The following is a 17,471-nucleotide window of genomic DNA, read 5'->3' as shown; positions in this document are numbered from 1 at the left end:
GGTTCACCACCAACCCTTTTCATTCTGATCATTTCTCTAGTGAGCTGCGTAGAAGAAATAATGCCTTTTGAGAGACAGTTGCATTTAACAGACAGCCTTACTAAGGCGAGTACATCAGGACAAAGATGCAGGAAGGACAATCAGGCTATTAGTCTGTTGTTGCAAATTGCAACAAATCGAGAAAGTCAGACACTGATCAACTGCAGTGAAACATTTGGTGGGTGATTTTGAGAGTCCCATCTGCAGGAGTGGGTGGAAGGATCACGGTCCCTGTTATGTATCCTCTCTCGGCTTGTTGCTTTGGGCAGGAATCACAAGTTAGGAAGGAATCAGCACTAGAAATGCAGAACTAGCCGGGCTCAGTAGCTCACGCCTGTAATCCCAACACTTTGGGAGGCCAAGGCAGGAGGATCACCTGAGGCCAAGAGTTCGAGACCAGCCTCGCCAACATGGCAAATCCCTGTCTCTGCTAAAAAATACAAAAATTAGCTTGATGTGGTGGTGCACGCCTGTAGTCTTAACTACTTGGGAAACTGAGGTGGGAGAATCACTTGAACCTGGGAGGCAGAGGTTGCAGTGAGCCAAGATCACACCATTGCACTCCAGCCTGGGCAACATTGCAAGACTGTCTAAAAAAAAAAAAAAAAATCTGGGTCTGGTGGCTTATGCCTATAATCCCAGCACTTCGTGAGGCGAAGGCGGGCAGATCACCTGAGGTCGGGAATTCGAGACCAGCCTGACCAACGTGGTGAAACCCCATCTCTACTAAAAATACAAAATTAGCCAGGCGTGGTGGCGCATGCCTGTAATCCCTGCTACTTGGGAGGCTGAGATAGGAGAATCGATTGAACCTGGGAGGTGGAGGTTGTAGTGAGCCAAGATCGCGCCATCGCACTCCAGCCTGGGCAACAAGAGCAAGACTCCGTCTCAAAAAAAAGAAAAAGAAAAAGAAATGCAGAGCTGAAGAGTAGTCCAATGTAAATGGTCCCATCAGAGAGGAACTCTCTCATCATGGACATCTGCATGTGACCCAGACTGTCCAGCAGCATCCACGATGTTTGCACAGCGTATGTATGGCCCCAGGGAGGGATGTCTCTAATCTGCCAGGGTCCTAGAATTAAAGTCCTGTCTTACCCAGTTTTTTAGTTCATGCTGAGACTGAAACAGCTCACAGCAGACAGCATCAGGTTTCAGCCTTTTTTTTTTTTTCTTTCCCTCTTTTTTTAAGACCGGGTCTCGCTCTGTCATCCAAGCTGGAGTGCAGTGGTGCCATCATAACTCACTGCAGCCTCGACCTCTTGGACTCAAGCAACTGTCCCATTGCAGAGCTTTCAGTTTGGGGTCAGGTTTGGGCAACTAGAATTTGTGAATTCAGGATTTTCTTCTGCGGTAGCTAAGAAGCCAAGAGGCTGTGTGTCTCGAGGCTAAGAGCGAAGCGAGGCTTTCTTAAGCCCTTTAAGTCTGTCAGTTTCAGAGCCCAGGTGGACTTCCGTAAAAAGATCCCCATCAGCTAGAAAATCATGACTCTAAGGGTCAGCTGTGTGGTTTCACAAGCGCTCATTAGCAACTAAAAACTGCTTTTTAAAACCCTGAAAGTGTGTCTCCATTTAGAGATTGCCTCTTTTTCATGTTTTTTTTTCCCCAGAAGTTCTAATATTAGCAAACACTATAGTAAGAACCATCAGTTACTGAGACTTGTTCCATTTTACTTATTTATTTATTTATTTATTTAGCGACGGGGTCTCACTCTGTTGCCCAGCCTGGAGTGCAGTGGCACAATCTCGCATTGCAACCTCCATCTCCCAAGTTCAAGCAATTCTCCTGCCTCAGCCTCCCAAGTACCTGGGACTACAGGTGCCTGCCACCATGCCCAGCTCATTTTTGTATTTTTAGTAGAGATGGGGTTTCACCATAATGGTCAGGCTGGTCTCGAACTCCTGACCTCAGGTGATCTGCCCGCCTCAGCCTCCTAAAGTGCTAGGATTACAGGCGTGAACCACTGCACCCAGCCTAATTTTTGTATCTTTAGTAGAGACGGGGTTTCACCATATTGGCCGGGCTGGTCTTGGACACCTAATCTCAAGTGATCCTACCGCCTTGGCCTCCCAAAGTGCTGGGATTACAGGTGTGAGCCACTGGGCCCTGCCTTATTTATTTTTGATACAAGTTCTCACCCTGTTCCCCAGGCTGGAGTGCAGTGGCATGATCATAGCTCACTGCAGCCTTGAACTCCTGGACTCAAGTGATCCTCCCACCTCAGCCTCCTGAGTGGCTGGGGGCTACAGGTGCTCACCACCAGGCCCGGCTCGGTGAATGCTTTTCTGCACACTAGGATATTGTCAGGGACGGGTCCTATGAACCCATCTGATCAGTGAGCTTCTTGAGCAAGGCCTCTGGAATCCACCTCTGCATGGTTGGGCATAAAGAACAGAGACAGTCACACCTTGTCACTGAGCCCCGCTCGAACAGGGAGCATCGGGGAGGGGACTCCAGATACCAGGCTCTGCAGGCTCCCCTCCTTGCTCTCTGCCCACACATGGGAATGGCATCTAGGGGTGCACCCAGCATGGGACTGAGACCCACAGTGTTGGGGACAGAGTTCCTACCTCTGCCCCGCTGAGCCAGATGCCTACCAGCCTTTGCACCCCACTACTGTTGATGACACATTTCCTTGAGTCAGTAAACATTGGCCTTTGTGCTTAGGATATAAGCCAGGGCAGGGTCCAGGAGTGGGGGTTGGAGCTGGCCACAGCAATCAAAGGGACAAGATGTTCCTGCTGACCTGGAGGGGGTAGGCGGGCTACACAGAGCTCTTCTCCTCCATGGGAACCTTCTGGGCCTGTGAGCTCCACCCTGGGCCACCTCCACTCAAGTTTTTCCAGTTGGAAATGTATTTATTTATTATTACTACTATTTGAGATGGAGTCTCCCTCTGTCACCCAGGCTGGAGGGCAGTGGGGTGATCCCCACTCACTGCAATCTCTGCCTCCTGGGTTCAAGTGATCCTCCTGCCTCAGCCCCCTGAGTAGCTGGGACTACAGATGTGCACCACCACATCCAGCTAATTTTTGTATTTTTAGTAGAGATGAGGTTTTACCATGTTGCCAGGCTAGTCTCAAACTCCTGGCCTCAAGTGATCCTCCCGCCTTGGCCTCCCAAAGTGCTGGGATTACAGGCGTGAGCCACCGTGCCTGGCCCCAATTGGAAATTTAGACTCAAGGAGCTGAGGTGGACACTGGGGGCCCACGGGGCAGGCCCAGGACAGGCAGAATAAGGAGATGGGAACACCTCGCCTGCCTTCTGAATGGCCCAGAAAATAGAGAAAAGGAGGGAGAAGTGCTCTGCACTGGTGCAATGAGATCCAACTTCAGAATCAAATAGGCCAGAGTTTGGGGCTCTGCTCTTACCAGTTCCATGACCTAGGAGACATGTGTTCACCTCTCCAGGCCTCAGTTTCCCCATCTGATGGGGATATCAATATCTCCCATTTGTATAGAGGGCAATCTAGCAATTTAAAATGTGGGTGCTGGCGTTAGAATAGCCTGGTTCACGGTCCAGTTCTTCCCTGCCGTTTGCTAACCACATGGCCTAGGAATGTTCTCAGCTGTCCGGATGAATTATAACCAACACTGAGAGAGAGTGTCCCGTGTGCCAGGTCCTATTCCAAAGAGCATGCTTATCTCCTTTAATCCCCACCACACTATTCTTGCTCCTGGTTTACAAATGAGGCTGGGAGGGATATGGTGATTTTCCCAAGTCACACCATATGTAGCAGAGCCAGGATGCAAACCTTCTCCTACCGCGCCTCTAACAGCTATGGAATACAGCACTTTCATCCTGAATAGAAACCACATACTTGCTTTGCAAACAGGACTTCGGGGCCAGTCTCCAAATTCCCCCTCAAATTTCCTCTAGGCAAGAGTTCTGGAGCCACCACTGCACTCCAGCCGACCTTGGCTTCTGAGCTTTGGATTCTGGGCGGTAATGGTCACGGTCCCAGTATCCTGGAAAAGCTTGCCCTTGGCTTCTGGCCCTGACTCTGCCTCCCACTGACTAGTGGACGTCACTCCCCCTTTCTGGGCCTGGCAACACCATCCTGTTCAATGAGGCTGCGGCTGGATCAGAGGCCCCCAGGCCCGGAACCTTCCAGGGCTGGGCTCAGCTCGCTACCCCATCCCCCAGGTATGCCAGGAGGCCTGGGCGGGACCTGCTTGGAGTTAAATACTCCAGCCCAGCACTCCCCAGGCCGCTAGTCCCAGTCTTCGCAGCAGGAAGTTTGACTAAGATCAATCATGGTAAGTGCCATGACTATCTCCCCTTGTGTGGGACATCTTCAGTAACACTTCCAGAAGCACCTTGTGTTGGAGCCTACAAGTCTCACTGTCCTTCTCTTTCTCCTTAGACGACTTACAGTGACAAAGGGGCAAAGGTAAGCAGGGGAAATGTGGGAAATGTAGGGGCCGGGGTCTAGAAGGGGGTTGGAGTGCAGGGAGACTGGGGTTTTATCAGCAGAAGAGGAAGGACTGGAGTGGATATGTGACATGCATGACTGCACACTCAGCTTTACCCCTGGGGCTCCCCCAGACTAAGCTGGACTCAACCTCACCCTCCTAACAAACTTGTATCCTGGCCAGGCATGGTGGCTCACGCCTGTAATCCCAGTGCTTTGGGAGGCCAAGGCAGGCGAATACTTGAGGTCAGGAGTTCGAGACCAGCCTGGTCAACATGAGGAAACCCCTGTCTCTACTAAAAATACAATAATATAGCCGGGCGTGGTAGCGCAACCCTGTAATCCCAGCTACTCGGGAGACTGAGGTGGGGGGATCACTTGAACCTGAGGATCGCTTGAACCCAGGAGGCGGAGGTTGCAGTGAGCCGAGATTGCACCACGGCACTCCAGTCCAGCCTGGGCAACAGAGCAAAACTTCATCTCAAAAACAAAAACAAAACTTATACCCCTTCTTAAATGACTGCCAGTCTCTTAATCCCATTTGGAAGTTCTTTCTAAGGTCTAACTTAAATCCATATTGCTGCAACATAAGGCTATTTCCCTGTGTGAAACCGTGGCAGGCTTCCTGAGGGGGCTTCCCCATCCAAGACACCCAGGAGCTCAACTTCCACATGAAAAACCTCTTTTGAGGCTTGGCAAGGCTGCATGAGGTTCCACTGCTCCTGAGTTCTGTGGTTGAGGCTGGGATAAGGAGGGTGGCTAGGGGACATTACTCTACCCGCACTTTTCTAGACTCACTTTCAGGGACTCAACCTCACCTCTTCTCTCCTTCTGCAGCCTGAGAGAGGCCGATTCCTCCACTTCCACTCTGTGACCTTCTGGGTTGGCAACGCCAAGCAGGTAGAAGCCGGGGCAAGGTACTGGAGTGAGCAGAGAGGAGGGCAGAGGGCCACCTGACAAGGGCAGGCCTCCAGCAGGTCTGTGATTGGCCCTTGGGAGGGAGGATCAGGCCAGGGGTGGGCCAGATGCTCTGAATCCTAATTATACCAGCTCGAAAGTTATCTGTCAGCAAAATGTGCAGGCAGCAGTCTTTCTTCCCAGGAGGGTCTCTGCACCTGAGGCAATAGGGCCGGCAGGCTGAGGGGGGGCCAGGGGCTCTCTTCCGGAAGTCCCCCAGGCTGGCCCCTTGACCCTCATGAACCCTGCTGCAACCCTGTGATTCAGGCCGCGTCATTCTACTGCAGCAAGATGGGCTTTGAACCTCTAGCCTACAGGGGCCTGGAGACCGGCTCCCGGGAGGTGGTCAGCCATGTAATCAAACAAGGGAAGGTGAGTTGCCACCCCCAGGACAGCCCCCAACCCCTGCCTGGCCAACATGGTGAAACCCCATCTCTACTAAAAATACAAAAATTAGCTGGGCACGATGGTGGCCGCCTGTAATCCCAGCTACTCGGGAGGCTGAGGCAGGCAAATCGCTTGAACCCGGGAGGCAGAGCTTACAGTGAGCCAACATCGTGCCACTGCACTCCAGCCTGGGCGACAGAGCGAGACTCCATCTCAAAAACAAAACCAATACCAAAAACAAACAAACAAAAAACCCCAACAACAGCAGCAAAAAACATATAATTCAGCTCCCACCGACCCCCCTGCTGGCACCTTTGTACAGCCATGCAACAGGGTCCCTCCTAGTTTCATTTCCTCCTCAGCCTGGCCCAACACTGACCCCACAGGTGCTCAGAAAACCTGGGCTATCAGAGGAGGAATTTTAAGTAGTGCCTTGACTGATGGGGTCCCTGGAGTTCTCTCCCCAAGAGAGACCTGACCTGGCAGCTCCTCTGAGGATCCAGAGGGGGTCTGGCATGGCTGCAAGCCCCATCCCTCAGGACCAGTGTGGGAAACTAAGGCAGAGAAGGAGCTAGAACCCAGGTCCAGGAGTCCTTTTGCTCCATCAGGGGTGTCTTGGGTCAGCAGGGAGGGGCTGATGGGTGCACCTCCCCATGCCCCCCTTAACCACTAGCCACAACCCCTTCTCCTTGTGTTTTAGATTGTGTTTGTCCTCTCCTCAGCACTCAACCCCTGGAACAAAGGTGAGTGAGGTGCCCGGGGAGGGTGGACTTGTGGCTCTGTGGGTGGGGTCCGGGTTTGGGGAGGGTAGATGCATGGCTCCATGGGTGGGCTCTGGGTTCAGGGCCTGGATGGAGACTGAAAGCCAGGTGAGGGGACCTAGACTCCAGTGCCATCCCCTCCCTGCCGGCCATAGAGATGGGGGATCACCTGGTGAAACACGGCGATGGAGTGAAGGACATCGCGTTTGAGGTGGAAGATTGTGACTACATCGTGCAGGTGAGAATGCACCTGGACACACTGGGAGACGAAGGCCTCCGTCTGCCATGGGGACCCCATTGGTCAGGGCTGGAAGGACACTGCTGCATCACAGTGACAAGCCCAGATGCTAGTGTGACACACACCTGGGCTCGGGGGGTGCCCTGTCCTCTCCTGTGTGTCCTCACTTTCTCTGAGCCTCAGTTTCCACAGCTGCCAGATGGGGCTAACCACAGCTGGGTTGTCAAAGGAGGAAATTCGATCAGAATCACCATTTCCTTTTTTTTTTTTTTTTTTTAATGAGACGGGGTTTTGCTCTTGTTGCCCAGGCTGGAGTGCAATGGCATGATCTTGGTTCACCGCAACCTCCACCTCCCGGTTTCAAGCAATTCTCCTGCCTCAGCCTCCTGAGTAACTAGGATTACAGGCATGTGCCACCACGCCCAGCTAATTATGTATTTTTAGTAGAGACAGGATTTCTCCATGTTGGTCAGGCTGGTCATTTCCTTTTTTTTTTCTTTTTTCTTTTTCTTTTTCTTTTTCTTTTTTTGCGTCAGAGTCTTGCTCTGTCACCCAGGCCGGAGAGCAGTGGTGCGATCTTGGCTCACTGCAACCTCCACCTCCTGGATTCAAGTGATTTTCCTGCCTCAGCCTCCCCAGTAGCTGGGATTACAGGCGCGCGCCTCCACGCCCAGCTAATTTTTGTATTTTTAGTAGAGATGGAGTTTCGCCATATTGGCCAGGCTGGTATTGAACTCCTGACCTCAAGTGATCTGCCCACCTTGGCCTCCTAAAGTGCTAGGATTACAGGCGTGAGCCATTTTGCCTGACCTCAGAATTACCATTTCTTGAGCACAACTCAAAACCAAACACTGTACCCAAGAGGCAGCCTAGAGATTCAGAGTGTGCATTCCAGAGCCAGGCTGTCCAGGTCTGAATCTTAGCTGTGTGACTTCAGGCAAGTCACTTAATGTCTCTGTGCTTCAACGTCCTCACCTAGAGAATGGAGATGATAATACTACTTTTTCATAACGTTGCTGCGAGGATGAACAAGGTTAGAATCTGGAACAGAGCCTGGTGCATGATATAAGCACTGTCAGGCAGTACAGTTTTGCTAAATAAATGCATGAATCGGCCGGGCACGGTGGCTCAAGCCTGTAATCCCAGCACTTTGGGAGGCCGAGACGGGCGGATCACGAGGTCAGGAGATCGAGACCATCCTGGCTAACACGGTGAAATCCCGTCTCTACTAAAAAATACAAAAAACTAGCCGGGCGAGGTGGCGGGCGCCTGTAGTCCCAGCTACTCGGGAGGCTGAGGCAGGAGAATGGCGTAAACCCAGGAGGTGGAGCTTGCAGTGAGCTGAGATACGGCCACTGCACTCCAGCCTGGGTGACACAGCGAGACTCCGTCTCAAAAAAAAAAAAATAAATAAATAAATAAATAAATGCATGAATCATCTTATTCTCATCCAACCATTCTTTTACAGATGGTGAAACTGAGGACTAGAGAGGGGGAATGATCACAGGGGGAGTTAGCAGAGGCAGGACAGACACCCATCCTTACCTAGTTTGTCTCCCATAGCCCCAACTCTGGGCCTGGGCCTCAGTTTCCCTTCTTGCCAAACGAGCATGAGTATTGGGGGTAATGAGTGAAGCTGCCTGGGGTTCCTACCTGGGGCTGGAGAAACTGGAGGGGCCTGCAGGACCACACAGAGGCCTCCTGGCAGGAGCAGCAGGCGAGGGTTCTGGAAGTCTCCGGCCCTCACCACTTCCCCAATCCCATCTTCTCTGCAGAAAGCACGGGAACAGGGCGCCAAAATCGTGCGGGAGCCCTGGGTAGAGCAAGACAAGTTCGGGAAGGTGAAGTTTGCTGTGCTGCAGACGGTGAGTTGCCTTTGGTGGCCCCACCCCTCCTGCTGTCGGCACCACTGAGATGCCAGGAGCCCCGCAGCTGACTCCATCAAACCATCCCACGCATGGGCCTCGGAGCACAGACATTGTCCCTCAAGTCTGTCCCGCATAATGCCTGGCCCAGTGTACAGGGGCTGTAGGAGCCACCAGCCACTCCTCCCAGGCTTCCCTTCCTCCCAGGGTGGGAGGATGACAGCAAGGGGGTGAAGGCAGGGGCTCTGAAGAAGGGAGAAGGATGGGGTCTGAGGACATGAGATCCCACACGAGCTGTGTGACGTTGGGCATATTACTGTACCTCTCTATGACTCTGTTTAAATGAGCAAGGACTGGAACTGGAATGCTTATGTGATCTGGGACATGCGCTCAACTTTCCTGTGCCTCCACAGGATCTTTTTTTGTTTTCCTCAAAAATTTTTTTTTTTTTTTTTAAAGGCGGAGCCTCGCTCTGTCACCCAGGCTGGAGTGCAGTGGCGTGATCTCGGCTCACTGCAACTTCCGCCTCCCAGGTTCAAGCGATTCTCCTGCCTCAGTCTCCCGAGTAGCTGGGACCACAGGTGCCCGCCACCACGCCCGGCTAATTTTTTCTTTTTTGTATTTTTAGTAGAGACGGGGTTTCACCGTGTTAGCCAGGATGGTCTCAATCTCCTGACCTGGTGATCCGCCTGCCTCAGCCTCCCAAAGTGCTGAGATTACAGGCATGAACCACTGCGCCCGGCCTTTTATTTTTCTTTTTTCAGATGGAGTCTCACTCTGTTGCCCAGGCTGGAGTGCAGTCGCGTGATCTCAGCTCACTGCACTGCCCTCTGCCTCCTGGGCTCAAGTGATTCTCCTGTCTCAGCCTCCCGGGGATTACAGGCGTCTGCCACCACACCAGGCTAATTTTTGTGTTTTTAGTAAACACAGGGTTTCGCCATGTTGTCCAGACTGGTCTCAAACTCTTGACTTCAAGTGATCCTCCTGCCTCAGCCTCCCACCGTGCCCGGCTGTTTTCTTTGATTTCTTTTTTTTTTTTTTTTTTTTTGAGACGGAGTCTCACTCTGTCGGGAGTGCAGTGTCACGATCTTGGCTCACTGCAAGCACCCACTGCCCTCAGGGTTCACGCCATTCTCCTGCATCTGCCTCCCGAGCAGCTGGGACTACAGGCGCCTGCCACCATGCCCGGCTAATTTTTTGTATTTTTAGTAGAGGTTTCACCATTTTGGCCAGGATGGTCTCAATCTCCTGACCTCATGATCCGCCCGCCTTGGTCTCCCAAAGTGCTGGGATTATAGTTGTGAGCCACCGTGCCCGGCCTCTTCAACTTTTATTATAGGTTCTGGGGTACATGTGCTGGATGTTCAGGTTTGTTACATAGGTAAACATGTGCATGGTGATTTGCTACACAGATCATCCCATCACCTGGGTATTAAGCCCAGCATCCATTAGCTACTCTTCTTGGTGTGCTCCCTCCCCGACCTCCCGCCTCTGACAGTGTCTGTTGTTCCCGTGATGTGTCCATGTTTTCTCATTGCTTAGCTCCCACTTCTAAGTGAGAACATGCAGTGTTTGGTTTTCTGTTCCTGTGTTAGTTTGCTGAGGATAACGGTTTCCAGCTCCACCCATGTCCCTGCAAAGGACATGATCTCGTTCCTTTTCATGGCTGCAAACCTCAGTATCTTCAGCTATGACTCCTCATAGGGTCATCGTAAGGATCCAAGGAGCCACCGTGCCAAGTTGTTTTCTTCAATTTTTTTCTTTTTTTGGGGTGCAGTGGCTCACGCCCATAATCCCAGCACTGTAGGAGGCTGAGGTGGGCGAATCTCTTTTTTTTTTTTTCTTTTTTTTTGAGACGGAGTCTCGCTCTGTCACCCGGGCTGGAGTACAGTGGCCGGATCTCAGCTCACTGCAAGCTCCACCTCCCAGGTTTACGCCATTCTCCTGCCTCAGCCTCCCGAGTAGCTGGGACTACAGGCGCCCGCCAACTCACCCGGCTAGTTTTTTGTATTTTTTAGTAGAGACGGGGTTTCACTGTGTTAGCCAGGATGGTCTCGATCTCCTGACCTCGTGATCCACCCGTCTCGGCCTCCCAAAGTGCTGGGATTATAGGCTTGAGCCACTGCGCCCGGCCGCAGGGCGAAATCTCTTGAGGTCAGGAGTTAGCCTGGCCAACATGGTGAAACCCCACCTCTACTAAAAAAAAAATACAAAAATTAGCCAGCTGTGGTGGTGTGCACCTGTAGTCCCAGCCACTTGGGAGGCTGAGGTGGGAGAATCGCTTGAACCCAGGAGGCAGAGGTTGCAGTGAGCTGAGATTGCACTGCTGCACTCCAGCCTGGGTGACAGAATAACACTCTGTCTCAAAAAAAAAAAAAAAAAAAAAAAAGGATCCAATGAGGTCGTTTGTGTATAGCACCTAGAACAGTGCCTAGCACGTTAGACACTCAGCAAAGACGACCAATTCTGTTTAGCACCTGTGTTTCCTTTTTTTTTGAGACGGAGTCTCACTCTGTCGCCCAGGCTGGAGTGCAGTGGTGCGATCTCGGCTCACTGCAAGCTCCACCTCCCGGGTGCAGGCCATTCTCCTGCTTCAGCCTCCCAAGCCGCTGAGACTACAGGCGCCCGCCACCATGCCCGGATAATTTTTGTATTTGTAGTAGAGACGGGGTTTCACCATGTTGGCCAGGATGGTCTCGATCTCCGGACCTCGTGATCTGCCTGCCTCGGCCTCCCAAAGTGCTGGGATTATAGGCGTGAGCCACCACGCCTGGCCAGCACCTGTGTTACTGTAATACAGAGACAATTGTAGCTCTTACCTCCTCCAGATTAAATTCAACATAAAGGGCTAGGCACAGTGGCTCACACCTATAATCCCAGCAGTTTGGGAGACTGAGGCAGGAGGATCACTTGAGGCCAGGAGTTCGAGACCAGCCTGGGCAAGATAGGGAGACCCTATCTCTACAAAAATTAAAAATACAAATAAAAAATAAATAGGCCAGGTGCAGTGGCTCACACCTGTAATCTCAGCAATTTGGGAGGCCAAGGCAGGAGCACTGCTTGAGCCCAGGAATTTGAAACCAGCCTGGACAACAAAGTGAGACCCCATCTCTACAAAAAATTAAAAATTGGCCAGGCATGATGGAGCATGCCTGTGGTCCCAGCTACATGGGAGGCTGAGGTGGGAGGATTGCTTGAGTCCAGGAGATGCAGGCTGCAGTGAGCCATGATCACACCACTGCACTCCAGCCTGGTTGACAGTGAGACTCTGTCTCAAAAATAAATAAATAAATAAATTTTTTTAAAGTTAAAAATAAAATTAAACATAAAAATGGTTAAAGTATGCTTGTAATCCCAGCACTTTGTGAGGCTGAGGCAGGTGGATCACCTGAGGTCAGGAGTTTGAGACCAGCCTGGCCAATGTGTCAAAACCCTGTCTCTACTAAATATACAAAAATTAGCTGGGCATGGCAGGTGCCTGTAATCCCAGCTACTTGAGAGGCTGAGGCAGAAGAATCACTTGAAGCCGGGAGACAGAGGTTGCGGTAAGCCAAGGTTGTGCCACTGTACTCCAGCCTGGGCGACAGAGCAAGACTCCGTCTCAAATAAATAAATAAAAATAAATAAAAATAAAAAAGTTTAAAAAATTAAACATAAAAATGGTTAGAGTGTGCCTGTAATCCCAGCACTTTGGGAGGCCAAGGTGAGTGGATCACTTGAGGTCAGGAGCTCAAGAACAGCCTGGCCAACATGATAAAACCCCATCTCTAGTAAAACAACACTAAAAGTAGCCAGGTGTGGGGCTGGGCGCAGTGGCTCACGCCTGTAATCCCAGCACTTTGGGAGGCCGACATGGGCGGATCACCTGAGGTTGGGAGTTCGAGACCAGCCTGACCAACATGGAGAAACCCCGTCTCTACTAAAAATACAAAGTTAGCTGGACGTGGTGGCACATGCCTGTAATCCCAGCTACTTGGGATGCTGAGGCAGAAGAATCACTTGAACCCGGGAGGCGGAGGTTGCGGTGAGCCAAGATCGCACCATTGCACTCTAGCCTGGGCAACAAGAGCAGAACTCTGTCTAAAAAAAAAAATTAGCCGGGTGTGGTGGCACACGCTTGTAGTCCCAGCTATTTGGGAGGCTGAGGCAGGAGAATCTCTTGAACCCAGGAGGAGGAGGCTGCAGTGAGCCAAGATCATGCCACTGCACTCCAGCCTGTGCAACAAGCAAGACTCCATCTCAAAAAAAAAGCCTGGGTGCAGTGGCTCACGCCTGTAATCCCAGCACTTCGGGAGGCTGAGGTGGGCCCGGCATGGTGGTGCACGCCTATAATCCCAGCTACTCAGGAGGCTGAGGCAGGAGCATCACTTGAACCTGGGAGATGGAGGTTGCAGTGAGCTGAGATCATGCCAAGGCACTCCAGCCTGAGTGACAGAGAGAGACTCTGCCTTAAAAAAAAAAAAAAAAAAAAGGTGGCTAAAGTGACTGACAGAGCTCTTCAGTATAATATTTTTGTTTTTTTGTTTTTCGAGACAGAGTCTCACTCTGTCGCCCAGGCTGGAGTGCAGTGGCATGATCTCCGCTCACTGCAAGCTCCGCCTCCCGGGTTTACGCCATTCTCCTGTCTCAGCCTCCTAACTGGGACTACAGGCACCCGCCACCACGCCCGGCTAATTTTTTGTATTTTTAGTAGAGATGGGGTTTCATCGTGTTTACCAGGATGGTCTCGATCTCCTGACCTCGTGATCCACCCGCCTCCACCTCCCAAAGTGCTGGGATTACAGGCGTGAGCCACCGCGCCCGGCCACTCTTCAGTATAATTTAATCCAGTGCTCTCCTGCGTTCTTCATCTAGTTGACCTACTGAAATAAATGAAGTAGGTGCTTCATTGAGCACCTCCCCTGTGCCAGGCACTGAGCTTGGTGCTGGGTACACCACGATGAGCAAAACAGTGTCCCTGCCCTCACAGAAACTCTCAAACAAGTGATAGATTGCAGTTTGTTTCAGAAAGGAGAAGTGACTTGCCCAAGATCATGCATCTGGTTAGGGTCAGATACGGGTTGGAACCCAGGGCTACGTTAGCGCTATGAAATGTGCTCTGTCCTCGGCGGGGATGGGTGCCCAGGGGCCGAGCCAGGCTGTTTTCCACCCGTAGTATGGGGACACCACACACACCCTGGTGGAGAAGATGAACTACACCGGCCAATTCTTGCCTGGATATGAGGCCCCAGTGTTCATGGACCCCCTACTTCCTAAACTGTGAGTGTCTCTCAGGGCAGAGGTGGGTGGAAAGCCCTGAGGTGCTGTGAAAAGTAATGCCACTTCCTCCATGTCCACTGTGCATGTGTGTTGGGGCAGAATGGAGTCCACTAGGAAATTCCTGGAAGTCCTTGGGGGTGCTTGAAGAGGTGGCATAGAGGCTGAGACCATGGCCTCTGCAACCAAACTTCCCGGGTTCAAATCCCAACTCTGTTACTTCACAGCCATTTTGCCCTGGGCAAGTCGCTTCATCTCTCTAGACCTCAGTTTCTTCATCTGTAAAATGGGGACCGTAATAGTATACGAGTTGACAAAATAAAATGTCCAGCCCATAGTAAATGCTACATAAGTGTGAGGCTGGGCGCGGTGGCTCACACGTGTAATCCCAGCACTTTGGGAGTCTGAAGCAGGAGGTTCACTTGAGCTCCAGAGTTTTAGACCAACCTGGGCAACGAAAGAATCTGTCTTTGTGTAGAGACTCCATCTCTACCAAAAAATAAAACTCCGAAAACAGAAGTGTGAGCTATTATTATTATTGAGGGGTCATGGAGAAGGGAGCAATCTGGGGGGTAGCCACCCTTCTCACCCCCATTTTCTTCCTTTCCCAGGCCCAAATGCAGTCTCGAGATTATCGACCACATTGTGGGAAACCAGCCTGATCAGGAGATGGTGTCCGCCTCCGAATGGTGAGACCCTGGCCCTCTACCTCTGCGTGAAGATGACGGGTCCCCATGGTGGACTGGCCCACTCCCTGGTCCTTGCAGTAAAGTGGAAAATACAACTGGGTGCAGTGGCTCACAACTGTAACCCCAGCATTCTAGGAAGCCGAGGTGGGAGGAGCACTTGAGGTCGGGAGTTCAACACCAGCCTGACCAATATGGAGAAACTCTGTCTCTACTAAAAATACAAAAATTCGGTGGGCGAGGTGGCGGGCGCCTGTAATTCCAGTTACTCAAGAGGCTGAGGCAGGAGAATCGCTTGAACCCTGGAGGTGGAAGTTGGGCAACAGAGCGAGACTCCACCCTGGGCAACAGAGAAAGACTGTGTCTCCAAAAAATAAATGAATAAAATAAAATAGACTGGGCACAGTGGCTCACGCCTGTAATCCCAGCACTTTGGGAGGCCGAGGTGGGTGGATCACCTGAGGTCAGGAGTTCAAGACCAGCCTGACCAACATGGTGAAACCCCATCTCTACTAAAAATACAAAAATTAGCTGGATGTGGTGGTGTGTGCCTGTAGTCCCAGCTACTTGGGAAGCTGAGACAGGAGAATTGCTTGAACCAGGGAGGTGGAGGTTGCAGTGAGCTGGATTACACCACTGCACTCCAGCCTGGGTGAGAGAGCAAGACTTTATCTAAACATAAATAATAATACTAATAATAAAATAAAGTAAAATAAAATGGAAGTGGAAAATACAGCACAAAATGATGGGAGTTAGCCTGAGGCCACTGATGCATTTGTTCACTATGAAACTGTCAACATGGAGACCAGTGGACTTGAGGCCCAAAGCAACCCACAGGCCCTCCCTGAGGAACCCTGGGGGCATCACAGTCCATGGAGGCTTGGAGGAAGACTGCCACAACCCAGAGGAAAAAGCAAGGGCCTTTTTCTCTTTTTTTTTTTTTTGAGATGGAGTCTCGCTGTGTCGCCCAGGCTGGGGTGCAGTGGTGCGATCTCGGCTCACTGCAAGCTCCGCCTCCTGGGTTCACGCCATTCTCCTGCCTCAGCCTCCCAAGTAGCTGGGACTACAGGTGCCCACTACCACGCCCGGCTAGTTTTTTGTATTTTTAGTAGAGACAGGGTTTCACCATGTTAGCCAGGGATGGTCTCGATCTCCTGACCTTGTGATCCACCCGCCTCGGCCTCCCAAAGTGCTGGGATTACAGGCGTGAGCCACCGCGCCCGGCCTGCAAGGGCCTTTTTCTCAAAACACTGTACTTCCATCTGTGGGAGCCTTGCCATCCTGTATGTATTTCGTTCCAAGACACTTCCACTTGAAGGAAAAGTATCATCATAAGGGCACAAATCTAGGCTGGGCGTGGTGGCCCATATTTGGAATCATAGCACTTTGGAGGCCCAGGCAGGTGGATGGCTTGAACCCAGGAGTTCAACACTAGCCTGGGCAACATAGTGAGACTCCATCTCTACAAAAAATATGGCTGGGCACAGTGGCTCATGCCTGTAATCCCCGCACTTTGTGAGGCTGAGGCAGGTGGATCACCTGAGGTTAGGAGTTCGAGAGCAGCCTGACCAACACAGTGAAACCCTGTCTCTGCTAAATACAAAGAATTAGTTGGGCATGGTGGTGCATGCCTGTAATCTCAGCTACTTGGGAGGCTGAGGCAGGAGAATCGCTTGGAACCAGGAGGTGGCAGTTGCAGCGAGCCAAGATTGCATCACTGCATTCCAGCCTGGGTGACAAGAGCGAAACTCTGTCTCAAAAAATAAAATAAAAAAAAACCCGGCGGCCGGGCGCGGTGGCTCAAGCCTGTAATCCCAGCACTTTGGGAGGCCGAGACGGGCGGATCACGAGGTCAGGAGATCGAGACCATCCTGGCTAACACGGTGAAACCCCGTCTCCATTAAGAAATACAAAAAACTAGCCGGGCGAGGTGGCGGGCGCCTGTAGTCCCAGCTACTCAGGAGGCTGAGGCCGGAGAATGGCGTGAACCCGGGAGGCGGAGCTTGCAGTGAGCTGAGATCCAGCCACTGCACTCCGGCCTGGGCGACAGAGCGAGACTCCGTCTCAAAAAAAAAAAAAAAACCCCAAAAATTATCCAGGTGTGGTGGCACACGCCTGTAGTCCCAGCTACTTGGGAAGCTGAGGTGGGAGGAGGAATTGAGCCTGGAGGTTGAGGCTGTAGTGAGCCGAGATTACACCACTGCACTCCAGCCTGGGCAACAGAGTGAGACTTTGTCTCGAGCAACAACAACAACAGAAAGATCTAAATCTCTGATGGGTATGGTGGCAATGGCATCTCCTTTCTGGAGCCTGCTCAGGGACAGATTCTGGAAGGTGGAAACGGGGTGATGGAGGCCGTCCCTGGAGGCGCTCAGAGCAGATGTGTCCCACCACCCACCCTACAGGTACCTGAAAAACCTGCAGTTCCACCGCTTCTGGTCTGTGGATGACACGCAGGTGCACACAGAATATAGCTCTCTGCGATCCATTGTGGTGGCCAACTATGAAGAGTCCATCAAGATGCCCATCAATGAGCCAGCGCCTGGCAAGAAGAAGTCCCAGATCCAGGTGAGGCTGCTCCTGGCTGGGGGAAAGGGGAGCAGGGAAGAGGTCTGGGGGCTCTTGCAGGGTCAGGGATGTGGGTGAGGGGGCAAATGACAGTGGTCTCCTTGTTTCCCTCCCCCAGGAATATGTGGACTACAACGGGGGCGCTGGGGTCCAGCACATCGCCCTCAACACCCAAGACATCATCACAGCGGTTAGAACCCCCTTCCCCGTCCAAATTCCTCTCTCATTAAGAGCCAGGGACGGTCTCTGCAAAATCAAGAGAGGAGTGGCGGCAGTCCTGGGCCCACTTCTCTGGGCTGGGAG

General features: G+C 51.9%; 1 protein-coding gene across 1 annotated transcript in view; it reads left to right on the top strand.

Annotated features, from left to right (window-relative positions):
* The first annotated feature begins 4,248 nt into the window (after window positions 1-4,248).
* The window catches only part of HPD (4-hydroxyphenylpyruvate dioxygenase), a 24,075-nt gene continuing 10,852 nt past the window's right edge, over window positions 4,249-17,471 (top strand). The window contains exons 1-11 of the mRNA XM_005572466.4: window positions 4,249-4,295; window positions 4,403-4,429; window positions 5,288-5,350; window positions 5,675-5,779; window positions 6,495-6,537; window positions 6,711-6,793; window positions 8,569-8,658; window positions 13,814-13,917; window positions 14,526-14,603; window positions 17,006-17,168; window positions 17,287-17,358. Of these exons, the coding sequence (XP_005572523.2) occupies window positions 4,293-4,295; window positions 4,403-4,429; window positions 5,288-5,350; window positions 5,675-5,779; window positions 6,495-6,537; window positions 6,711-6,793; window positions 8,569-8,658; window positions 13,814-13,917; window positions 14,526-14,603; window positions 17,006-17,168; window positions 17,287-17,358 (831 nt within the window). The 5' untranslated portion in view covers window positions 4,249-4,292. The remainder of the gene's footprint in view (window positions 4,296-4,402; window positions 4,430-5,287; window positions 5,351-5,674; window positions 5,780-6,494; window positions 6,538-6,710; window positions 6,794-8,568; window positions 8,659-13,813; window positions 13,918-14,525; window positions 14,604-17,005; window positions 17,169-17,286; window positions 17,359-17,471) is intronic.

This window comes from Macaca fascicularis, chromosome 11, assembly GCF_037993035.2.
Source record: "Macaca fascicularis isolate 582-1 chromosome 11, T2T-MFA8v1.1".
Taxonomy (NCBI): Eukaryota; Metazoa; Chordata; class Mammalia; order Primates; family Cercopithecidae; genus Macaca; species Macaca fascicularis.
The sequence above is the reverse complement of the archived record's forward strand: the minus strand, read 5'-3'. Positions and strand labels throughout refer to the sequence as shown.